General features: G+C 51.4%; 2 protein-coding genes across 3 annotated transcripts in view; one reads left to right on the plus strand and one right to left on the minus strand.

The window, feature by feature from the left end:
* The window catches only part of LOC110475233 (uncharacterized), a 116,314-nt gene extending 99,836 nt beyond the window's left edge, over window positions 1–16,478 (plus strand). Inside the window, exons 4-6 of one of the 2 annotated variants that reach the window (XM_085558343.1) lie at window positions 9,536–9,710; window positions 9,912–10,801; window positions 16,465–16,478. In XM_085558343.1, coding sequence (XP_085414469.1) covers window positions 9,536–9,541 — 6 coding nt within the window. In that variant the 3' untranslated portion in view covers window positions 9,542–9,710; window positions 9,912–10,801; window positions 16,465–16,478. Of the gene's footprint in view, window positions 1–9,535; window positions 9,711–9,911; window positions 15,309–16,464 lie in introns of those variants that run through there. The other variant, XM_085558342.1, reaches the window with a different exon arrangement.
* Window positions 16,479–20,749: 4,271 nt separating this feature from the next.
* CEBPB (CCAAT enhancer binding protein beta) lies at window positions 20,750–23,103 on the minus strand. The gene has a single exon (XM_021539208.4). It carries the CDS (start codon window positions 22,821–22,823, stop codon window positions 21,849–21,851), a length of 975 nt encoding a protein of 324 aa, XP_021394883.1. The 5' UTR covers window positions 22,824–23,103; the 3' UTR covers window positions 20,750–21,848.
* Window positions 23,104–24,919: the final 1,816 nt, after the last annotated feature.

Consider the following 24,919-nt stretch of genomic DNA (forward strand, 5'->3'; position numbering starts at 1 on the left):
TGGAACCAGACTATTTCACAGAGACAAAATATCCACAGGGAGAGATTTCTGAGGCAGTCATAGGATGCACCCTACAGAGTGTGATTCTCATGACATTAAAGCTGTGCTAATGGTGCTGCGATTAACTTCTAATGAAGAGAGAAATGAACCTGATAAACACAGCGTAAATGTTCTAGGGAAAGGACAATAAAAATGTCACATTTTGGGCAAGGTCTGCCTCTCATTGAAGCCAAAAGGGTTGAATTTATTGAACTTATCCAAAACAGGAAAAAGAATTTATGACTGTGGAGGACGAAGAAACACTGGTGTGAGTCCGAGCCACTGAATAACTCCATACCACAGAAGAGATCCCCCAGAGTTTTGCAATAGTAACTGTTGTGTTACTTTGTGGAATTTTCTGATCCTTTGATAATGTTTCCTCCTTTTAACAGCAAAATCCACACTCCTTCTTGAAAGCTTTTAGAATATTTTTCCTTATGCTTTTATCCTAGGGAAGGCAGGACCACATTTGGTATTTAGGACAGGGAGCTGGCAATCTGGATTCTTTTCAGCTTTGTCACTACCCCGTGGTATGGCTTTGATCTCCTCGTGGTACAGCAGCACTTGGAGGAGCCCTGGGGAGGCTCCTGCGCCTCGGAAAGGGCCACCAAAGGCCCCCCTGTGCAGAGCTGGCACTGCCAGCTCCTGCACTGGCTCTGTGCAGCCTGGCAAAGCCCACTCCCAGTGCCGGGGCCGTGCTGGGCTGCCCAGGCTGTCTGTGTGTGGTGCTTTCCCTGCCCGAGAGCTCCACAGCTTTGGCTCCACTCACCTCTCCCCCAAGGCCAGGCTGAGCAAGTGTTTATTTAGAAACAATTAAAATCAAGCATTTAGATACTAGGCAGGGAGGAAGTAAACAAGTAAAATGTGAAGTAAACAAATATAAAATGTTTCAATTCTGGCTTCAATTTTGCAACCAGGGGCCAGTCTTTTAATCGCTCTCCCCTGGAGTCTCAAAGAGTGCTCACATGCTCAGAGACTGGCATCCATTGGTCCCAGGCTGAACATACACTGGGCTCCAGCCTTCTTTGGACAACCCTTTGAAGTTCTCCACTCCTTTATTTCCTAAAATTAGGTTTTATAATATAAATGGGTCTCTAATTGACTTCTCCCAAAGCCAGCAGCAATGGATACTTTAGCAGCGGTTCCCCTGGGTTTAGACCTAATTGACCAGCAGGAGTGAGACTGCTGTAAATACACCTCTGGCCCTTCCTGGGAACCAGGTGCTTTATTATTTCTGCCTTCCTCCCAGCCAGCCTGCTGGCTGCTGCTTTCCACCCACTCTGAGCTGCTCCCTTTGTTTCTGTATGCAGAGTTATTAGTCTCGTTCAAGGCCCTGCTTACACAGATTCTACTAACTTATGGCTTGTGCTGTTACCAGTTTCCAATAGAGGAGTTTCCTGTATGTGCTCCTCTGTATGAACAGAGATTATTGATCGCTAGCTGTTGTTCTGGCAGGACTTGTCTGTGAGTGCAGCAATTGCTCAGCTTCATCCTCTCTCCCAGTTTCAGGCTAAAATTCTGAAAACCCCTCAAAACACCTTCACCTTTATTGCCTGCCCCGAAAGGAGCCACTGAGCACCTCGAGGTCCTGTTGGCTGTGTTGATTTTGGGAGCTTTGTTTGAAGTGAGGCAGCTGCCCCTGGGCCCCTCGAGAGCCCCCCGACTGCTGGGATGTGGGGTGCTTGCTCTGGGGGATGAACACACTGGAAACAACAAGCTAAATAAAAACATGGGCTTTTTGTAAATGCCTTCAACTTTAAAATGGGACTTTCAGTTTCTAAAGGCTGGCAGGGAGTTAGTTTTGAGTCAGTCTTTGTGTGGTCATTTTCATTCTGGAATGAGAGTGTTCTTGCACAGAATTACACTAAAATGTGTTGTCAAGAGACATTGTCTTTTGTTTCCATGAGTTTGCAAATATTCCCAAACAAGTTTGATGCAAGCCAGAGTGTCCCAGCTTTTATCTTGCTGAATAAAAGCTTCTCCCTGAACACCACGAGCCCTGGGCTCGCGGGAGCTCCGGGAGCTGCCGGAACGAGCACATTCCTGACCTGCCAGTGCCAGGCTCGGTGCCACGGCCCGGAGAGGGAGAGGTGCCTTACAGCTGCTTCAGGGGGTCTCCTGTGGCACTGCCACAACATGGCCTCATGAGACCTTAATGAACTCTCCGAGCTGCCTGAATTCCTCTGATGAGGGGCATTATATGTGTACAGTTTGTTTGTATTGTTGCTTAATTATGAGCAGCAATTAAGACTTCACACCTACAATTTGTATTCACAATTTGTAAAATTCCCTTGCCTGGAGTTCTCTACTACTGCTGCCAACAAGGCATACAGCAAATTTTATTCTTTCCCCCAGTGCCATAGAACAAAGCTCTTCAGCAGGCACCCGTCTCCAGCTGGCAGCACAAAGGGCAGAGCCGAAGCTGCTGACTCGAAGCCACCGTGGCTTCTGTGTCCCTTCGCAGGGCTTGTCCCCAGCTGGGCCAAGAGAATGGCACTGACAGTGCCCAGGTGTCCAGCACGCAGCACCAAGCCTGGTCCTGCAGCTCCCTGGGGCAGGAGCGACTGTGCCATAGGACGGGCTCGCCCGGGCACTGCCCCGGCACTGCATGGAGGGCATTTGCAGAAAAGGAGATCTGTGGGGCATCCCTGCACTCGTTCCATCTGTGTGGGCATCCCTGCACTTGTTCCATCTGTGGGGACATTCCTGCACTCGTTCCATCTGTGTGGGGCATTCCTGCACTCATCCATCTGTGGGGGTATCCCTGCACTTGTTCCACCTGTGTGGGCATCCCTGCACTCGTTCCATCTGTGGGGACATTCCTGCACTCGTTCCATCTGTGGGGACATCCCTGCACTCGTTCATCTGTGTGGGCATCCCTGCACTCATTCCATCTGTGGGGGCATCCCTGCACTCGTCCATCCTGCACTCTGCAGGTACCAGCAGTGGTCAGTGCCTTGCCCAGCAGCTGGCACTGTTCAGGGCCTTGTTGTTTTCCAAGTACCAATCCTAATCCATTTAACTGTGCCCATACACATCCTGAAATGATTTGGGACATGGGCAACACGCTGAGCACAGTTATACACATCCAGTCTGCAATTTGGTTGTGCTTTAAAAACATAGCTTTGGAAGCAGTTCTCCTGGGGAAGGATGAAGCCAATGCTGGTTTTTTGAGCGTTTCTGCCGTGCTATGAGGCTGGGTGGGGCTGGGCAGCAGGAAGGAGCCATCAGTCCAGCTGCTGATGGCACAGTCTGGGGAGCTCCCAGCGCCCTGCACGGCAGCCAGAGCACAAACGCCTTACCCAGCCTGGCAGTCACCCATGGAAGTGCTCACCTTGGAGCCACAGGCACTGACCAGGGCTCTGCTGTATTATTAATTTTGGTGCTGATTCTGTACCTTGTGATCAGAGTCAGAGGCAAACCAGAACATGGCAGCATTGTTTGGACAACCGGAACGGCACCAGTCTTTCCTTCGTGGATGCATCTCCTGGAAAAACTCCCTTTCTGACTCTGCGGGGAGTTTTGCAAGAGTATCTAGGAAATATATTCCAATGGGAATGTCTCCAAATGGTGACTATAACATGAGTATAAATTATTGTTTATAAATTAATTGACTTTGGGTTTTTTAGCTAGAAAAATAAATGCTGGCTCATGTCGTTTGAGTGAAACTCAATTCAGCACGGGCAACATCAAGAACACAACCAGGATAAAAACTACCACACAGTAAATCAAAGAACAAGAAAAGTACAAGGCTATTAATGCTTTACTATAACATTCCTCACAGCCTCTCTGCACCGTGGATAACTGCAAGCCAACATTTTTCAACTGTCCTAAAGTATGCGAAATGTAAATGTTTAGAAGAATGTTTTTGTGCCAAGCTGAGAGTGATCATAAACATCAGCTTCTAATAGAAACATTTTCAAAAGATGCGCTCTGCGCTGCCAGCTTTTGAGAGCAACACCATGTAAATTAGGTCGGGGTCTCCTTGGATTCCTGACACTTCATTGCTGCCTTTTAATTGCCAAAAATTGTTGGATTGATGCTGTGTTTGAATTTAAAGTATGAACTGCAACTGTATTAAATACGCTGCTTAAATGTCACGTGGATAAACTGAGTCAGTTTAAACTGAGACATTTAAACTGAGTTTAAATGTCACGTGGATAAACAATAAATCACCTGCCTGGGATTAGTTCTGGGGACAGGCCTAAAGAAAATCTGGAGGGAAAAGAAGCACAGTTCTAATTACGGCCCTTTATTTCTGTGGCAGCAGAATGTGCCTGGTGCTGTGCTGCCAGGTGGGGTTTCTGGGCTGGCTGTGACTCTGCCGTGCTAATGACACACCGGAGCAGAGCGTGACTTACTCGGAGTGCAGCAGCTCCACCCTGGGCTGGAGCTCCCTGCCCTGCGCCAGCCACCTGCCTGCTGAACGGAGACCCTGCCTCTGGCACACCCTGCTCCTTCCCAGCCACCTCCTCCCCCAGTTCCCATCAGGGAATCTCAGCCAGAATGGTCAAATCCAGGAAAATGAAAAAGCCTGGGGAACTAGCACCAGTTTCAGCTGACTGGTGTGGTTATATCACCCTGAGATTCTGAACAAATTTACATTTTGTAAGTGAAATATTTTAGCTTTGGTATTTAGTGTCCATTTTAGTTTAGCGCTCCATTGTATTTTAAAAACGCTTAAAGCAAAATTAAATATTTGGATCAAATTATCAAATGTCTTTTTTGTCACTGCTGCTAGTGAATCCAATTTAGTATCTTGCTAGAAACCGAACTACCTCTGATCACAACTCAGAGCATCTCCTTTTATAATCAGTGTTCATATTCTTCCACTTCCATCACCCATGACAGAAGGTGGTCATTGATGGCATGAGGGTTAGGCATGACATGGTTATTAGAGGATCGTGGTTACAGATCTTTGCAGGGTTTGTTTTGATAAAAGCCTTGGAATAACTTCAGAAAAATCTGGTTTTAGATAAACTTTCCAGGTTTTATGTACAACCTGACACTTGTTTGGAAGCAATTTGCAAGCAAGAAAAGGGGATGGTGAGAGGCACACAGGGCAGCTGTAGGCACTGACCCCAGGCACTCAGAGCAGGAGCCCAGAGCCAGGGCTGCTGTGGAACCCACCCTGCTGAAACAGCAGTGCAGAGAATGCAGTCCTGGGATTTCCTTCTCAAGAACAGCCATACCTTTCTGGTTCTTCCTTTTCTCCATTTTTGTATCCGTGCTTTGGGCTGTTCACGTGCTCCATTGACAGCTGCTTGTGGGGCAGTCCAGGGGCCCTGTCCCCCATAACCCATCTGGGAACAGCTGGAGCTGCTGGGAAAGCCCAGGAGGGAACACAGCAGAGGTGCTGAACAGCTGCAGAAGACACTGAATTCATTTCCCCTTTTTACTCTTTTGATTGCTACAGAAACAAATATGGTTTTTAGATGGATTTAGTACCTGTGTCAAAGAAACAGATACCAAGAACGAGCAGGAGAGAGGAGGGGACCAGTCAAGCCTCACAGCATGGGAAGATGGGAAAAGGACTGAACAGCAGAGAATAAGAGGATGTGAGCTGTGCTCGCAATGAAATCACTGGGAATTCTGCCATGAAAGCAGAACTGAGTTGTTCTTTCAGGTATGAAAAGTACTGTGAATGGCAAACTGAACTCCCATTAAGAGGTTAGGACAGGAAGCTGTTTTCTTCCAGGGATGAGCCAAGAAGCTGCAAAAGCTGAGTCCCTAAATTTGTGTGTTCAAGCCAAGCTTTGACAAAAGCCTTGCCTCCAGCATCCCCTGAGGGTGTCTTTTAATTCTCATTAATGTCCCCTGTAGCCCTTCCAACTCTCCCTTGATTTCTCCTGGCCTTCCTTCTCTTTTCCATCTGATCAAGGGCAGCTCTGCAACCTAAAGCACACAGGAGTCAGAGGATGCCTTTGCATTGTCTTTAGTAGCCTTTGAATGAGAGCAGGGAGGTCACAGCTCTCAGGTTTATACTCTGTTTTGCAGATGAATCAGGATGTTTTGCTATTGTTTTGATTTGAGCCTCAGAAAGCCCTGGAAATAACACAAGCAGCAAATGGATAAAGCAAGGTTTGTGCCAATGGGACAACCAAAACATGTCATCCCAATAAAAACAGGTCTTGGTGCAGAGCTAGGAATGAAAGCTAAGTATTCCCTCCTTGTGCTTTTACCACTCCATGAGCAAACTCCCCCAGATTATCATAAAACTGAGCAAAGAGCAAGAGCCAGCAGAGACCAGCTCTGCCTGGCTCCTATGAGCCTGCCAAGGCTGTTGGGGTAGCGAGGGAAGGGACACACAATTCATTTTGAGAAGGTTTTTCCCCCTCTGTTTTGTCGTCTCCTTTGTGGCGGTTTGTGAAATGCTGGAAGGAACAGTACAATGCAGAGGAAACGTTCCAAGGAAGCCAGGCTGCTCCATGCCAGTGCCCAGCCAGCACCCAGTGTGCCAACCACGGAGCTCTGCATGGGAGGCACATGGGACTGGGCTGGCTGGCAGGAGGCTCCCTCCCCTCTGAATTCCCAGAGCAGAGAGGGGCAGAGAGCCTGAGCCTCCCCGTGCCTGGCAGGGGCTGTCCTCACTCCAGCACAAACACAGGTGCAAAGTGTTCGAGTCCAGAAGTTTTTTTGCACAATTTGGAGCCATAAAATGGAAGCTGCCTCTGAGCACTTGGCCCTTCCTCTCTTGCAAGTTTGGGCCAGATGCAAAAGAGGACTTAAGCACTTACAATTCCATAGGTTACTCCCTGCTCAGGATAACATTTCTTCCAGCAGCAGCAGCTTTGTGTCTGGACATGCCCAGAGCTGCTGGGATCGGAGCAGCTTGGTGCAGAGTTCCCACCTAAGCCCACCGGGGTGCTGGGAGGAGGAAAGGAGCGTTCCTTTTCCCGGGCCAGGGCCAGGAGCCTCCAGGCCGGATGCAGCGCGGCAGGAGCGATCCCCTCTGGCTGCAGGGGCAGCTCTTTCCCTTTTAACCCCCCAGGAGCGGCGTGCCCGGGCTGCAGGTTCCCTCTGCACCGGGAGCTCAGCAGGGACAGCCCTGGGCTCGTTGCTGTTCCTGGGGGTCACTGCCCAGAGAACCAGCATCCCCCCAGGAGTCTGGGAATCCCAATGTTCCCAACACAAAGAAACAAAAACTGCAGGCCCTTTCAAGGAAAACATACACGTAGTGAATTAGAACAAAACCAAAACAAAACCAGAAAAACAACCGACCAGAAAAACACACCACCAAAAAACTGAAGAAACCACAGTTATTCTGCTGGCTAATATCATGAAGACATGATGGCACTTGCAGCTTCCTGCTTGGACCTGGCTTGCTCCAAAGTTATTTTGTGTGTTAATCCTGTGGTTTAGATGATGAAGATTAGGTCTGAGTGAGCTGGTTCAGATAAAAGGGGGAAAGGCAGCAAGCAAACCTTCACCCAAACTCCAACCTAAATTTTTCTAGGCTTTAAATAAAATCAAAAATGTATTAACTTTCCTTTATTATTCCTTTGTTTTGCAATTAAGATTTCATTTGTAGGTAGTGTTATTCATCAGCTACGGTTATTCATTCAAAGCTTTGGAAGTCACAGTGTTATGAGGAGGAGAGCTCTTACCCCTGCAAACAAAAACACACATTCCAGGTTCACAAAAATATGTTTCTGCTGCTTCTCCTGAACGTGGCTTTTTAATGGAACTGGAATTTTTAATCCTAGTTATTGCTTCCAGTGTAACTGCCACCACACCATGCAAGTTTCTTCCCAGTTTTGGTTTCTCTGCGTCTTGGCCTGGAATGTTCAGTTACAGATTTCCTGATAAAGATCCTAGCTGACAGCCAGTAATTTGGCCAATGTTCCTCAAATAAATAGGAATATCAAATCATGTTCCAAAGTCTAGGCAGAAATGAGTGATTGATTCTCAAAAAAAAAAAAACCAAACCCAAAACTAAACAAACAAGAGCCGCCTGCTGCTTGGCAATTTTGAAAATTAAATTAATATTATGTTCTTTTACTTTACTACATAATACCTATTTTTAAATGTTTGCCTCAGCCAATAGCAGACTTTAGTGCTCCATTAGCACATATTTGGCACACAGAGCACCAGGGGAAAACACACTTACTGCATTTACTCTCAGGCTGAACCACTCTGCAGATGTCAAACCCACACACAGCAAAGGCAGTGTTTGCTGCTGTGCAGAGGCCCTGCGCCCATGGGTGCAGCTCCTGTAGCTGCTGGCCTCATCCTGGCCTGATCCTGGCAGCTCGGCACTGATTGGCACACTTGGCACGCTTGGCACACTTGGCACACTTGGCACGCTTGGCACACGTGGGTTTGAGTGCCAGGGGCTGCAGGACCACTGTCCGTGGGCATTGTGTGCAGACAATCTGTGCCGTGCTGCAGTGCCTCGAAGCGCAGCGCGTGCAGGAAAAGCCACGGGCTCTGTCCCAGGGGGACACAAATCCCATCGGGGGGAGCGGGGGCCGGGCCACCCCAGCATCAGCATCCCCGAGGCAGCTGCACCTTGGTCCTCCCAGCGTGCGGGCACAAAAGTGAGATGCTCACCTGGGGTCTGGCTGTCACTGTCACTGCAAGAGGCAAGTGCCTGCACAAACAGGCTGAGCTCCCCAAATCGGAGGAAATGAGGATTCTGACGCTCAGTGGGATTGCTCCAAGCCCTCCAGCCCTAAAGCCCCTGTCACAGGAGGGTCCAAGCCTGTGGGAAGGGCTGTGTGGAGACTGCTGCTCACGCCTGCAATCACCGATTTTGGGTGGGCACGAAGCAGGGAGCTGCCTTCTGTGCCAGCTGCAGTTTGTGCAGTGGTTCAGCCAGGAAATATTAAAAATGGGATGAGCGAGCCAGCTCCAGAGTGACTTCCAGCATTATAACCAAAGAGACTTTGCCTAACATTTGAACTTTGAGTGCTTATCCTAATTCAGCCACAGAATCTTCCGAGAGTTCAGCAGCCACTAATTAAGAGCTGCAGTGATCTAGCTGCGGTTCATCCCCACACCTGGCAGCTTTTGCTGCGGAGGGCCTGAGCCCTGCATGGGGCAGTGCTGGGAACACCCCTCAGAGGAGCACAGGCACCAAGCAGCTCCACACCTTCTGACCCCCTGCCCCTTCCATAGCTGGCAATGCTTCTGTGTGGCCTCATATTTAGGGTGAAAACAAATAACCCACTTCAAAAATAAACTGCCCCGGGAAGTGTCTTTGAAAATTTTTAATGCCAAATTACAAAACATAACATGCAAATGTAAATAATTTCCCCTGCAATGAATGCAAGAAATAAAGAAGTGGTATAAACAATAGGGAATTGGACAGGTCTCTTTTATTTCCCTTCCTCCTCCGTTTCCCCCACAGTGTGATTTAATAAATATTAATGAAAAAGAAAAGGAATAACACTTATCTATTAATTTTTTGCCTTTATTTTCTGATCACGCCTAACTTAAAAGTGTTTTGGGGTTACATTTAGTCATATATTTGGTTGTTTGAACCTTTTATTAGCCATGATTCATTCTGCATATCAGCATAGCACGGAGCTGATGCCTTCAGTGTCTGTCTGCTCCACGATGCTCAGTTATCTGCCTGCCCCGAGCTATCCAAAGGGATGGATTTGCATGGACACTGCTTCCCGTGGAAGGGAATGCCAGGAATGACCGGTCTGGTACTACCTGCCCAGGTGAGCTTCCATTCAAATAATGCACATGCCACCAGAACAATTCAGATCAAAGCTCTGCCTTCAACAGAATTCAAATGTAAGGGCTTCTAAAGCAATTTTAGCAGTTGGCTTTACAAATGAACTTATGTCAGCTGCTCTGTATGATGAGTGACTAAATTACTTCTGTATCTAATCTTATCTCACTATCTCTCTGTTTTTCAGCATTTCAGTGCCCAGCTCCACATTAGCCAGGCGCCACCATGAGATTAAGGAGCTCTGCAGGGACATTCTCGACACGGACTGTTCAAAGGGCAGCAGCAGAGCCTTTCACTCCGGGAAAGCCCAGAGGAGGGCACAGACGTGAGCCCCGGGAGAGGGAAAGGGAAAGGGAAAGGGAAAGGGAAAGGGAAAGGGAAAGGGAAAGGAAAAGGAAAAGGAAAAGGAAAAGGAAAAGGAAAAGGAAAAGGAAAAGGAAAAGGAAAAGGAAAAGGAAAAGGAAAAGGAAAAGGAAAAGGAAAAGGAAAAGGAAAAGGAAAAGGAAAAGGAAAAGGAAAAGGAAAAGGAGGCAGCAGCTGCTGGAGCCCTTCTGGCTGCGCTCAGTGGACCAGCCCAGGTGTGCTGGAGTGCAGGGACCCCGTGCAGTGGCCCTGTGCTGCTGCAGGGACTGTCACACTGGTTGGGTGCTCCTGCCACCTTGGCCTTTGGCTGCCATGGCCCCGGCACTGCTGTCCCTGAGCTCCTCCCCGGTGCCATCCCCTGCTGAGTCTGTGACTTCTGGATGCTCCAGCCTCAGAGCAGGATATTCCCTCCAAGAGCCCCAGCAGAGAGCAGGCACTGCAGCTCAGGAACCACTTCTCTGAGACAATTTATATTACATTTTGTTCCCCTCCCAGTGGGCAAAACCTCCCAGCTCTCTGTGTTGAAGAAGCCAGGAAGGGTGGGTTTCAGTGGACACAAAGCTACGCAGGGCCCATGAATCAGGAGAGAGGACTTTGTCCAGGGCTCCCAGTCCTGCTCCCACTGCAGCTCTGTGTCCCTGGGGACAGCCTGGGACCTCGTGCTCTGGGCAGTGGCACTGCCCTCCCCTGCTGCCCTGCTCCAAGCAGCCACGGGTAAGTGAAAATGTGCCAAAGGTTTTTTCCAGAGCTGTGGCTCAGAAGCCTGGCTCGGTGCTGAGGGGCAATGGCAGCTGCTGATGCTGCTCAAACAAGCCCTGCAGTCCTTGTGCCCCCTTGGTGAGAGCAGCCGGGGATTTACGCTGCGGGATAAATAGGTGCTTCCAGAGTGAGAAGGAAAGAGCCCAGGTTGGAAGCTAACCACAAAACGTGGGTGTAAACGATTACCAAAGGCTTCCAGTAACTCTGCTATCATCAGAGACTGGCTTTATGGGTATGGCTTCAAGAAGTTTCCCTCCACTTAATTAAAGAGGCAGATAAGTATCTAGGTGGAGTGTGCAGATAGGTTCTGAATGAGTTATCCACTAAGGCTGGTTCGCTGCACCTATTGTTAAAGCCAGAATATAATATCAGATTAATGCATTATATTTGCCTATTATAGCACTATGTCATCATTATATGACATGTTATAATTAAAGCCCTGCATTAGAAACAAAACTATTTGGCTTGGGATAAGTTGCCTTTATGACTTCTGTGGTTATGATTTCCTCCTTTTCTTAACCCCTTAAAACTGCATAATATAGCTATTTGTAGCTTTATAAAGAAAGTTTCTAGTTTCAGATTCTATCTCAGCTAATTCGATGTAAATAAAGTCAAAATCTGGCACATAGTCTTTTCCTGTGTCAGAGTATTTGCTAGCAGAGGGAAACCCACGTTGTTTGGGTTGACAGAATCCCAAAGATGGGCAGATTAAAGAAGAGGGTGCCTGGGTTGCCATCCTTCCCAGTCATCCCCCAGCTATCCCCGGCAGCTCCTGGGTTTGTACCGTTCCCCAGGATTTCAGGAAGCTGCTGGCAAACTCCAGCTCTTCCTTTTCCTTCCTGGAACTGCACGAGGAAAAATGGGTTTTAGAGCAGGCTCTGGCCGCAGCTGCCGGGAAGGCAGCGCTCCCGATGGGTGTGGGATCGCTGCTGTGAGATCCGGCTGCGATTGCAGCTTGGCTAACTGACTATGCTAATGGCTTTAATTCGCCATTTGCATATGCACGCTTCTCAATTTGAGCAGTCGGTGATTCATGCAGGCAAGCGCCAAGCTCAGCCCCGCTGCCGGGCCGGGCAGAGGTGCCAGCAGTGCCCCTGTGCCCGCCCGGGATGCGCGGAGCGGGGCTGGCACGGCAGGCGCGGTGCCCAAAACCAGCCGGGCTGGGGCTGCTGCCCAGGCAAACCTGGCAGGGCCCTGGCTCTTCCTGCTGCCCTTGGGAGGCAGCGCTTGCCAGCCAGTATTTGCAGTGCCCACAGAAACCTCACTGAGCCTCTCATGCCTCTGACCAGAGCGCTGGTTTGGCCCCGAGGTGCCCACCCCAGTGAGGGCAGCGAGGGGCACCGCTGCCAGGAGCCGGGGCTGGCATCCCACCGTCCCCTCAGTCCCTGCAGAAGCTTTTCTGCTCCGCAGTGCTGGCAGGTCCTTTTCTTCCTCATTCCTCATGACCTTTCCCCTGGACTTGCAGAGAGCTGGATTTGGCCTTGGAAGTTGGCTGGTGCACCAGGAACTGTTTTGTCATTTCTGTTTCACTTGGAAAAGTTCATTCTGCTCCCGGGGCACTTGCTCCTGTGCGGGAAGGCCCCAAGTGTCAGTGCCAGATGTGTCAGATCCTCACTCTGGAGCACACACGGGCTTCTGATGGAGCTGCTGGAGACACGCTTTCAGCATTTCATCTAAAATAATACAATTCCTGCAGCAAGAAGTAAACACGTAAAAATAATAATATGCAAAAATTTGATTTTAACTTTTGCCTTGAATAGATATTTACCTGGCTTTTGCCTTGAACAGATATTTACCTGGCTTTCGCCTTGAACAGATATTTACCTGGCTTTTGCCACTGGTGCCACGGCCACTGCCGAAGGGAATTTCCCCTCTCTGGTGTCCCTCAGCCAGGTAAACCTGGCACTGAGCCCGTCCCACCTGCCAGGGGGACCCAGGGATGTGCTGGGCCACACATCCAACAGCAGAGTCTGCCCAGTGCTGCTTCACTCTCTGCTCTGCAGGGTCCTAAACCCTGCTCATCTCTTGGAACGTTCCCAGCAGCCTCTTGAAGGTGCAGTTAGAACCCCCTCAGTGCTCCCCCATCCTGCCTGACAAGGTGTGAGCGTTCTGGGACAATAAAGCCGGGGGGGCTCATGTCATTGTCCCTGAAATGCCATTGCACAGGGACTGAGCCTGTGCCAGCAGCTGCCAGCAGCAGGAGTCACAGACTGGCACGGGAAAGGGCCTTGGCAGGACAGGGCTGAGGCTCGGGGAGCTCGGGGAGGGCCCAGCTCCGTTCCAAGGCAGGAAAGGGAAGATGCTGGCCAGCTCTGAGGGTGATCTTCAATACCTGGAGATTATGGGGCAGGATAAAAATATGGCCCCTGCAGAGAATTTCCTAATGAGGGACAGGCTGCTCGGTGAGGGAAAAAATTACTTTCTAATAGCATCTGCCTATTTTACATACGTTATGAGCCAGACTCTGTGTGGTCAAATTACTGTCTGGGAAGGGTTTGGAGTGAGGGACAGTTGTGCTTCTGGCCTTTACAGTAAGCAATATTACCCTGGGAGAGAGAGCAGAGTGGAAAAACAGAACAATGTCTGCAGAAACCAACGAGTAACAAACGCAAGAGGTCCATTTGCCTCTTCATTACAGGAATCTGTGGATCAGAAGGTTGGGAAGGCACTGAGAGCACAGCTCCCACCCTGACCAGCAGCTTCAGAGGCTGGTGGAAGCATCTCATTTTGCTCTGCCAAGCAGGTGGCTCTTAGCAGGCAGCTGTAGGAAAGGGTCAGCGCTGTGTTCCTTTGCCCAGCCCTGGTGCCAGCTGGACTGGGGAGTCACTGCAGAGGGCAGGGTGCTGGGGGCACTGCAGCCCCCTGCCCAGCCTGGGGCTGCCTGGCCACAGGGCACTGCTGGAAGGGCCCACGAGCATGCCAGGTTTGCCCTGAGCTGCCCAGAGCTGCAGACCCCTGCCCAGCCCTGCCAGGCACCCACAGAGTCCCTGCTGACCCCTGCTACCCTGCTCCGTGCTGAAGCGAGGCTTTGCCTCTTTAAAAAACAAAAAAAGAGAGAGAGAGAAATATTTTTGCTTTACCTGTCACAGTAAACTGGCTCTCATGCCAGTAAAGCATTCCTAATTGGCAGGATTTAGAGACTGATCATTTCAATTTATGCCCAGAACAGGTAGGGCAGCAATGAAAGCCTCTCCCACCCAACCCCACCCCTCCTCACCGTGTGCCTCAGCCCTGCCCTGGAGGGACCACCTGGAGGGCCGAGCCGGGAGTTCCCTGGACTGCGCAATGGGAAGGTCCCGTGCATAAATAAAATAAATAGCAGTAAACAGCAGCCTGAGCTCCTGCTCGTTCACAGCCACTGTCCCTGCGCTCACAAAGCTGCTGCAGGGCTGGTGCAGGGAGCACCTGCTATGTGACTCCTTGGTCCCTAACCCTGCCTTTAAGGCTTGGCAGGAGAGAGCAGAGGGAAGTTTTCTCTTCACATTACGCTGGCGTTGGTGGGAAGATCATCCCTCAGCTGCTGGAAGTGGTTCCCATCACTGCCCCAGCTTGCAACAGCCTTCCCAGAACCCTGGGCTGCTGGGTATCGCTTCCTTCTTCCCAGGCCCCTCCAGCACGTGCACATTTGCCTCCTTGTCCTTTTTGCCAGTCCCTTTCCACCCTGCCAGCCTTGCTCAAGGACTGTGTCCCCTGCAAGCAGCCACAGGCCTGCGTGACGAGGGGATTGAGAGCCTCATTCCCACTGCTGCCAGTGCCCCATCCCTCACAAGCCAAGCCCCCCTCATCTGGGGGAAGGCACAATCAACACGTATTTGTTACTGACAGAGGAGGAGCTCCCAAGGAGCATTAGATTTCCCCATAAAGTAGGAGCATCTATTCACCTAAATGAAATGCTTTGCAAAAATAAAAACTAAACCCAAGCACGGTACAAATTTGGAGCCATTAGCAAATCAGGCTTCTGCAATTGCAGAGCTGAAATCCAAATAGCATTTTCCAGTAGCCATCAGTCTCACTCAGATTGCCCAATGCAGGCACCACTGCTTTTCTCAGCATCTGCTTTATCAGTTGTCTTCCAGCCCAGGGAAGTCCGTGGCTCTTGGCAGCAGCTCCTGCTGATGTGCAGTGGGTTATTGCTCAAGAGCCCTTTGATCAGCAGCCAGGCTCTCTCACACCGTGCTCCAAGCCCGGGCTGCCAGGCCTGGCCAGCGCCGAGCTGGATGGGCTCCCTGGGTGAGGAGGATTCCTGGGGCCTGCCGAGAGCTCCTCCTCCAGCATCTCCTGGGCAGCGCTGCCCGAGCCCAGCTGCCCCGCAGTGTGACCCGGGGCGGGCAGCTGCGGGCACTGCTGGCAGCGTCTGCACAGCACCGGGCACATGCAGCTCCTGTGCAGCCCTGTCTGCTGGCAGCGTCTGCACAGCACCGGGCACATGCAGCTCCTGTGCAGCCCTGTCTGCTGGCAGCGTCTGCACAGCACCGGGCACATGCAGCTCCTGTGCAGCCCTGTCTGCTGGCAGTGTCTGCACAGCACCAGGCACATGCAGCTCCTGTGCAGCCCTGTCTGCTGGCAGTGTCTGCACAGCACCGGGCACATGCAGCCCTGCAGCTCCCGTGCAGCCCTGCTGTGCTGTGCTGGGTACAGCACTCGCTGCAGTGGAGCTGTTAGGACGCAGGCTGTATCCCACTTGTCAGATGTTTGGTGGTTGAGGATTTTTCCCTGGGAAATGCAGAAATGCTGGAGCCACTGTCATCTCCCTTTGCACAGCGAGCTCTCTCAGACTGCAAAACACACCAAGTGAGGTGCTCGGAATTTGCTGGAGCATGTGCTGCAAAACTCAGCAAGGCACAAAGATTTTCCCAGAGACACTGTGATCTCAGATCCATGGATATCCAGATCCATGTAAATGCATCCCATGTAAATACAGATTTGTGCATTTATCATTACTCATGCCAGTAATAATAGTTCCACTGAAATCACTACAGCTACATGTATAAAATGAAGCACATGTGTAAGATCAGGATCTAAATATGGAACAGGCAAATTCACCTGCAGCTATGGCAACTGCACCTGGAACTGCAGATGCACATACCTGCATGAGCCTCTCTTATGTGTAGGGGATGACTGGGAATGTAAAGATATATGAAATACTGGTGGAAAAGGCAAGACCAGAAACTGTCTCTTGTTCCAAAGCTCTGTATTTATCCCTTGCATCTTAATTTCTGTCAGTGTTCTGCACTCATTAACTCTGCAGCTCTGTAATTTGCTTTAAAAGGGGTTGAGGGCACTGCAGTGCACTCATGACATTAAGGCCTTCTGCCATCTCTCCTACTCCTTCAGATCTGGGGACTCGGCCCAGCAATCAGCACTGTTCTTAACTTCAAGCACAGAAATGTTTTGTGCCACCCTGAGTGGCCATCAATAACTCAGCAGCAGGAGAGCAGCCCTGTGCAGAGTTTGGGTTTCTTCACAGGGCTGGCACCGAGGCTGGCTTGTGTGCTTAACTGAAGTGTTCTTGGCTAGGGGCCAGCTTGCATTCCTCTAAGCAACCAAACTCCTTGATAATTACTCCTCTTTTTTTTTTTTTTTTTTTTTTGTAATTCTCCTCATCTCGTTGTGCCAAGTTATCCCCCAGATATTCTGCTCCTGGTACATCGAAGTGTTAGACACGCTAAAATATTTCAGTAAGTTACGTTCCTGGTTTGTTTTCTGGATTTTGCATTGCAAAAAGCAATAGAGACAGGAGCTGTATTTTACAGTTCCAGGACACCTGGGCTCAGAAGCCCTGTCAGAAACGCCCACCCCGAGCTGAGTGTGCATGGCAGAGGCCGGGGAAACGAGCAGGACTCTGCTTCTGCCGGAGCCACCCCCCTTGCGCTTCGCGGAGCGGCTCCGGGCACTTTCTCCGGTCCTTGTGATTCCCTTCCTGCATCGCTGCAGCCAAGGAATTGTTTCATCACGTTGCTCTGGAATATTTTCCCATCACATGTGTCACCATCGCGTCCAGCTCTCCAACCGAAGCTCCTCCGCTCACGTATAGGAAATCTGTCCCAAAGCACCCGTGCCCCGCGCCCAGGTGGGGAGGAGGGTGCAGGGTGGCTCGGGGGGTTTTGGTTCTTTGGAGCCCTCGGTTCCTGCCCCCGCCACCGCTGGGCACCCGCAGCCCCAGCAGGATCCTGCAACTCGCTGGCACGGGCGCGGTGTTTGCAGCAAACAAACGAGTCTGGGTGCGTGCGGGGCTGGGAGCGGAGCCCCGCAGCTCCCGCAGCCTTCCAAAGCCTCCCGCAGCCTTCCTCAGCCTTCCACAGCCTTCCACAGCCTCCCGCAGCCTTCCAAAGCCTTCCACAGCCTTCCAAAGCCTTCCACAGCCTTCCAAAGCCTCCCGCAGCCTTCCAAAGCCTTCCACAGCCTTCCAAAGCCTTCCACAGCCTTCCAAAGCCTCCCGCAGCCTTCCAAAGCCTTCCACAGCCTTCCAAAGCCTCCCGCAGCCTCCCGCAGCCTTCCACAGCCTTCCAAAGCCTTCCAAAGCCTCCCGCAGCCTTCCTCAGCCTTACACAGCCTTCCTCAGCCTTCCACAGCCTTCCACAGCCTTCCAAAGCCTTCCACAGCCTTCCAAAGCCTCCCGCAGCCTTCCTCAGCCTTCCACAGCCTTCCTCAGCCTCCTGCATCTCCCGCATCTCCCGCAGCCTTCCAAAGCCTCCCGCAGCTCCGCAGCCTTCCACAGCCTTCCAAAGCCTCCCGCAGCTCCGCAGCCTCCTGAGCCAGCGCTTCTCCGGCCTCGGTTCCCAGAGGATTTATTCTGCCACTGGGGAGCGGGACCTGACCGGAGCTCTGACTGAACCCCCGGAGCCCCGGGAAGGTGCTGGGGCAGCCGGGAAGGAATGGGTGACACGGGAACCCCAACAGCGAGGGCCAGCAGGACAGGGCAGGGTGAAACCCAGGTCCAGATCACAGGCTTTCTTATCTTAAGCTAGCTGGAAATGATTATTGGAAATTGTTATTATTTATTGTTATTATATGAGTAATTTCCATAGTAAATATATTTGGGGGGGAATATTTATAATAAATGGGAATTAAATTCGGCACTACTTTGTGAAATCGTGGCACCCAATTGGGAGGTTTGGAATTAAATATGTCGCTGTTGTAAATGCAAACCAATTCTCTTAAGCAAGTGTTAACCCACTTCTCTTCATTTTGAATTCCAGCCCTATAGTTTCCCACATCTATCCACCAGCACATCTAGGAGGTGAGAAAAGCCTTTTACTCAAAATAAAACATTTGAACCATTGAGCAGGTGGGGAAATGATCACAAAAGGCAAGTTGGGTTCCAGTGGAGTTTCCCATTCCAGCAGATCAAATGCAGCAGATTTGGGGAACGAGGGCCCTGCCAGCCCTGGGAGCTGCAGTGCCCGAGCAGCGTGGCTTTATTTGGCAGAGGAGCAGGGTGGCTTTATTTGGCAGAGGAGCAGCAATTAGTGCAAGAAGATGCACAAAATTTCCTGCATCTTCTAAGAGTCACCAATGGAAAGCAGTGGGAAAGGTGGGAAAGCAGCATCGCAGTGTCAGAACTGCACTGGCTTGCACGTGCTTCGGGCAGGTAACAGAGTGATAACTGAAGAACTGCTTTCAAAACTATAATTGCATTTTTAAATCTATTTTTTAACTGCTACATATGATTCATTTTGCAGAACTAAGCACTGCTGAATTCAAACACATTATAAACCAGTGCTTTGGAAAGTGGATGCTAGTGCCAGGGGTTTACAGGCCGATTTCTACAGACAAAAACCTCAGTTATTTTAGTAGCAATAAGAAAGACCTGTAGAAATTAATCAGTGGTAATACATCATTTGAAAAAAATAAAAATAAAAATAAAAATAAAAATAAAAATAAAAATAAAAATCCCAAATGAAATGCTGCTTCTAAATTTCTATAAAGCTGAGAGCAGTTCTCTGGAGTTCTCTGCATGGTTTGCCTACCACGAGCTGTCCTGAGTGGCTTCAGGAAGAGAAGCTCAGCAAGCCCTGAGGCCAACTGAGACATTCCAAGTCCTGCTCTCAGCCAGCAGAATCTTATTTGTCATGGGAAACTAAATCAATATTTGGAGCTGAGACGCTGTTTGGACAGAGATTTTCCAATCCCTCCACTGCAATTAGAAAAGGTATTTGGAATCTTTTGTCTACTTCAGTGCTTGGAATTTTCTCAGATTCATTTACAAGCTATTTTTTCCAGACTATTATTTTCTAGGAAATGTTTTAATTACCTGGGTTTTCTCATATGCTGTTTTAGAGGGCAGAGTATTTCATGGCCTCCATGCATTTAATGGCACTACAAAGCTCCTACAATGTAAATGATGAGGGTAATACAAGATTAAGAATGAAGGACTGGGGAATTCTCTTTCCAAGTCTCTCACAGATCCCTTCTGAGACTACTGTAAAATTGGTGTGTTTGTGGCCATCATTTTCTTGTCTGTACAAAAAATCATTGCTGGACAATGTTCCTCCTGAGCTGGAAATCTCTCATCCTAACACGGAGATTCCTTGGAATACAGCGGTAATTTAAAATCCTTCTTTAGGTTGCAGCAGGGCTCTGCTGCACTGGGGCGGGCAGGGTTTAAGGATGGGGATTAGCTCCTTCATGCCTGGTAGAGCTCAGTCTCCAAAACTGGACTAGTATTTAAACAGATATAAATACCTCCAGTACATCTTATCTTTCAATCCACCCTGCCTTCCAGCCCCCACAAACCCAACTCTTGTTGGAAACTTTGTTATTTAGGAAGAAAGAAAGGAAGAAAGAAAGAAAGAAATGTATCTGAGGGCATTCCAGTCCTGCAGCAATTCCACCTTCGGCAGTGCTGGCTCTGCCTGGGAGCGCTGCTGGCGAGTTTGGGTGCCATTGTGTGGCCCCCAGCAGCAGAAGAAAATGGGATCTAACGATGTGGATAAGTTTCGTAATGATACAAATAGTGGAATAAACAGCCACGGGAGGCTGGGGTAATCACCGTCACGAGGGACGGCCAAGACAAGATCCAACGCCTGTCCTGCCTGCAAGAACTTGAGTCACGCTGCTGCAGCAGCGAGCTCACCCAGGAATCTATTTTAGGGGCTCGTAAAAACGGCTGAACTGCACTGGAGAAATGAAAAAGCAAATGGGGAAATCTGTAAAGTGCTACCCCGGCCCTGCTGGGGCTGCACAGCTCCGGGACGAGCAGGGAGCGTCAGGGAGGGCTCCAGCTGATGCACCTGCAGGACGCTCTGATGGTAAGAGTCAAAAAAAGCATAGCAGTTCTTCCAGTAGAAAACATGTTGTGCTTAAAGAGACGCTGGAAATAAGCGACAAGTTTCAGATTTGTCCTGCAGCCCCGGGCTGTTTGTGTGGAATTTATAGGAACAAATTCAAGGCCGCTGTCTTTGTACTGAAACCCCCTTTTGTGCTCAGCTGTCAGAGCGCAGGCAGCAAAGCAGTTTCTTTCCCCAGGCACTGGGAATCTGTATGTAAAAACTTCACGCTTAAATTTGGCCGAACAGGAAAATGGAAAATGCTGACTAAGAGCTGATCCTTTGCCCAGCTCCCTCCACGTAGCCAGCCTGGGACTGTTCACTCCTTAGAGCCCCTGGAGCAGGGAATAGCAGGCGGGAGCTCGGCCAGGCGGGCCCGGCCCGGCACAGGCAGAGCCCTGGATCCCCCCAGAACAAAGTCCCGGGCGGCTGCAAACCCCCTGCTCGTCCTCTGCCACCCCACTCGTCCGTCTCCTGCCCCGGCAAACACCTCTCATCAGGGGATCTCCCTGCAGCTTTTAGGAAAGCGTCTCCATAAAAAGGGAAGGGGGAGGTTCAGGAGCCTCTCACCTGGTTGGGTCTCATGGGAGCTTCCTGAGCAGTGCCCGAAATTACTGAAATCCAACAGAAATGCTACTTTCTCATGTTTATTCCTGTAAACTACAAACACAAGAAATGCTGAATCGTAAAGAATAGAATCTCTGTAAAGAAAAAAAAAAAAAACAAACACAAACAAAACCTCATTTCAGGCTTCCTCCCATACTTTTTCTTCCTCCCTCCCACTTCAAACTCGGCGTTATTTGCCAAAGATTGGTCATGGTTTGGATAGCACATCTTGCTCTACACGTTCAAAACAGCATGAAGTGCAGAAAAAACCCAACACAAACACCTCCTCCCCAAACAACACCCAAGCAGCAACTAAAGCAGGTGATTAAAGGAAATAAAATGAGGCAACAAGAACCGGCTAAGGCTTCCAGCTCTGTTCTTTGCTGAGTTTCTCTTGGGGTTTGGGGGTTTGGTTTTTGTTATTGGGTTTTTTGTTGGTTTTTTTTTTTCCCTTTCACTCAGAGAAAGTTAAAGACTTAGAAAAATCCCTGTCCCTGATCACAGCATTGAGCCAGAATCAGCTGGAATTTCAACCCTGTGTTTAATCTAACTTTAAACATGCCTTCAAAATAAAACAAGCTACTTTTTTTTAACCTAGTCATAAAGTTTATTAAAATTGTTCATTAATGCTTCAAATGTAGCAAGAATGCATAGATCCCAAAATATACATATGTATTTTCTTATAGAAATAGATTATTCTTTATAATAAAAAAACTGTAGGAACATCTTTAACAGATTACTCAATCCATGACTGACAGTTACACGAGATTGCATCATGTACACAGCATTCCCAGCCATGCTTAAAGGATTGCATCACTTTGCCCTTGCTCTCCTCTCGCTCTTTTAAATAACCCAGCGCCCAGCAGAGCCCGCCCGGGCCGGGGCCGGGGTCCCCCCGCCCGCCCCGCTGCAGCCCCGGCCCCGCTCAGACCCCGCGCGGCGGCGGAGCCTTCCGCCAACATGTCGATAGAGACAAAAAAAAAAACCAAAAATCCAACAACAACAACGCAAATGAAAACCAAAGCCGCCCGCCCGCCGCGGGCTCTCGGGCCCTCGCCCCGGCCCCGGAGCGCGGAGCGGGGCCGGGAAGAAGCGGCGGCTCCGCTGCCCCGCCGCCCGGCCGGGGGTCAGCAGCGCGGCGAGGAGGCGAGCAGGGGCTCGGGCAGCTGTTTGAACAAGTTCCTGAGGGTGCTCAGCTCCCGGGAGAGCTGCTCCACCTTCTTCTGCAGCCGCTCGTTCTCGGCCGTCAGTTCCAAGACTTTATGCTGCGTCTCCAGGTTGCGCATTTTGGCTTTGTCGCGGCTCTTGCGCACCGCGATGTTGTTCCTCTCCCGGCGGAGCTTGTACTCGTCGCTGTGCTTGTCCACGCACTTCTTGGGCTTGTTCTTGCCCGCCGGGGCGGCGGAGTAGCCCCCGCCGGCGGCGGCGGACTTGGAGGACTCGGAGGGGTTGGGGGTGCCGGGGGGGCTGGAGGAGGATGAGGTGGACAGGTTCCCGCTGCTGCCGCTCGGCACCGACTGGTAACCCAGGTAGGAGCGCACGGTGCTGCCGTAGGGCGAGGACATGCCCCCCGGTCCCGGCCCCGCGCCCCCTTCTTCCTTCCGGGGCCCTTTGCAAGAGTCCAGGGTCTCGAAGACCGGCTCCACTTTGGTTTCCACGATCTGGGGCGGGAAGCAGCCCTGCAGCCCCCCCGGCTTGTGGCTCTGGCTGGCGCAGGGGTGGCCGTGCCGGGCGAGGCTGATGTAGGTGTAGTCGGGCTTCTTGCCGCCGCCGCTGCCTTTATAGTCCTCGGCGAAGAGATCGGAAAGGAAATCTTGGCCGGCGCCGCTGCTGCACGGAGGCTCAAAGTTGCCCCCTGCTGCTGCCGCGGGAGGCGGCGGCTGCGACGCCAAGGGCTCCAGGTACGGGCTGAAGTCGATGGCTCGCTCGTGGTCCCCGACGGTGAGCTCGGTCATGGAGCGGCCCCCGGCCGCCCGCGGGTGCAGCTTGTTGAGAGCAGCCAGACAGTCCGCCTCGTAATAGAAATTAGCCACTTCCATGGATTTAAAGGCGGGCGGCTGGATGGGGAGGCATGCTGCGTCCCAGGCCACCAGGCGTTGCATGAAAGCAAAGGGGGATGCGGGGAGGAGGAAACGACGCAGGGGACCCCCCCCGGCAGAGGCTCAAGCTGCCGCCGTCAGGGTGGGGGGCTCCAGACCCTGCCGCGGTCTCTGGCCTGGGCACGGCCCCGCGGCGCTGCCCGGCCGGGCTGGATCAGTCCCTGCGGCGCGCCGGGGCTTCACCGCTCCGGCAGCTGCGGCGGGGGCTGGCGCGTCTCCTCCGGACCATCTGGTTCTGGGTCCCGTGTCCTAAAGTCTCTGACTTAGGAAAGTTCCTTTCCCCAGTTATTTATAGGGGCGGTGGATCCCATAGCAACAGGCGCGTCACCGCCTGGCCGCCTGCCACTCCGCACGCTCGGCGCTGCCGGTCCCGGCCCCGGAGGAGGCTCCCGGGGCGGGCGCGCCGGTGCCGAGCGGTGCCCGCCGGGCCGCCCACAGCGCACCGGGCCGGGCCGGAGGGAGGGGCCGGGCTGCGGGCCCGCAGGTGCGGGAGGTCGGGGCTGCCGCGGCCAGGGCCGGCCGGGACGGCAGCGGGCAGCGGGCAGGGCAGCGGGCGGCCCCGGGGACAGCGTGTGCCGGGCGCTGCCGCTGCCCCGTGCCCGCCCGGGCTCTGCCGGGGCCCGCACAGCGAGGGGCTGGCAGTGCCCGGGGCTGGCAGTGCCCGGGGCTGGGCACAGATCGCTCCGCTTCCCTAGGGGAAGTCAAGGCAGGAGAGATTTTTCCAAGTTCTTTTGGCAAAGAAGGGGGAAAGCTGCACACCAAAGCCGGATCCCGTTACTCGGCGTCCCGGGCTCGCTTTGGCGAATCCCACTGGCACAGAAGTGCCACAGGGACGTGCCCAGAGCCGCTGGGCAGCGGCGAGCCCGGGGCCGAGCGATGGGGCTGGAGCAGGGCACTGCCCCGGCCTCCTCCTGGCGGCCGCAGCACCGGAGCCCGGCCAAGCCAGCGCTGCCTCCCGGCGCTTCCAGCACCCATGGGGGCCCTAGCGTTTGTCTTGGCATATTTGCTCTGCACGATGTGGGGCAACTGTCAGGGCACCCACGGGAGCCGGGAGCAGGGAACCGGCTCTGGAGCCAAAGGAGACGGAATGGGGGCCAGAGGAGAGTGAGGTTCGTGCATCAGAGGGTGGAATCCAAAAGTTTTGAGATTTGCGGGGTAAGTTTGGGAAGGAAGACTGAATCCCGATGTCCGTTTTAATTAAAGACACCCACCTTGGGAATCAAACTTATATTTTCACTCTCTTACTCCCACATTTACCTGTCTACAAGCTGATGATTCATGCCCAGAATAAAGGACATTAATTTAAAACAAAACATATAATTAAAGGAAGTAGGAGTGTCCTCCCTCAGTAAAGAAGACCTAGCACTGCAGGGAAAATGACACTGCCTCTTAGAATAATGTGAAGCAATCCTGCGGTGTGGGAAATATTGTAACGTTAAGCCAGAGGAACAGGTATTGCATTATATGATTCAAACAGTCAACTGTTCTTAATGTTCAAACCTCAGAACTCTGAAAAGAGGAAGAATTTAAGAATCAGTCAGTGGATCATCAGACTTTTTCTTTCTCTTTTTTTTTTTATTTTTCTTTTCACGTTTTAATAGGATTTATTTGTTTGTTTCCATAACAAAAGCTCCCTAACAGGTTTTCAGGCTTCAAATATTTCTAGTTCCATCTTTATCTACCAAGTTAATCTTTGGTGAATGCACTAGAGATTAAACTGGAGCTGGGCCTGGCCAGAGAGCTGGGTCTGGAGATTGTAGTTGGAGCCCATACCTTCATAAATACAAACATCTGTATTGGGTGCAAATACTGGCAAGCTGCAGTGAGCCAGGGCTTGTTCTTCTGGCTGTTTACTCCCTCATCCTGTGCCTTTATCCTGCATTCTGATCTGGCAGTTACATCCAGTGGCTGCCCTAACTGGCCCTTCCAACCGAACTCTTAAAAACCAGTCTGGTGTTTCCTACCCCAAACCGTCCCAGGGCCCCAGGGCAGGAGCCCTCCTGGGCACTGACCCGCTGCAGGCACAGCTGGTCTGCCTTGGCATCACCCTGACGTGTCCACAGCTCGCCGTGGTCCTCAGCTGAAGCCGAATGCTAAAG

Source organism: Lonchura striata, chromosome 20 (genome assembly GCF_050655825.1).
Source record: "Lonchura striata isolate lonStrDom1 chromosome 20, ASM5065582v1, whole genome shotgun sequence".
NCBI lineage: Eukaryota > Metazoa > Chordata > Aves > Passeriformes > Estrildidae > Lonchura > Lonchura striata.

What these genes read in the sequence shown, in the direction of transcription:
- CEBPB (XM_021539208.4), bottom strand. Translation starts at nt 22,823, where the DNA reads ATGCAACGCCTGGTGGCCTGGGACGCAGCATGCCTCCCCATCCAGCCG.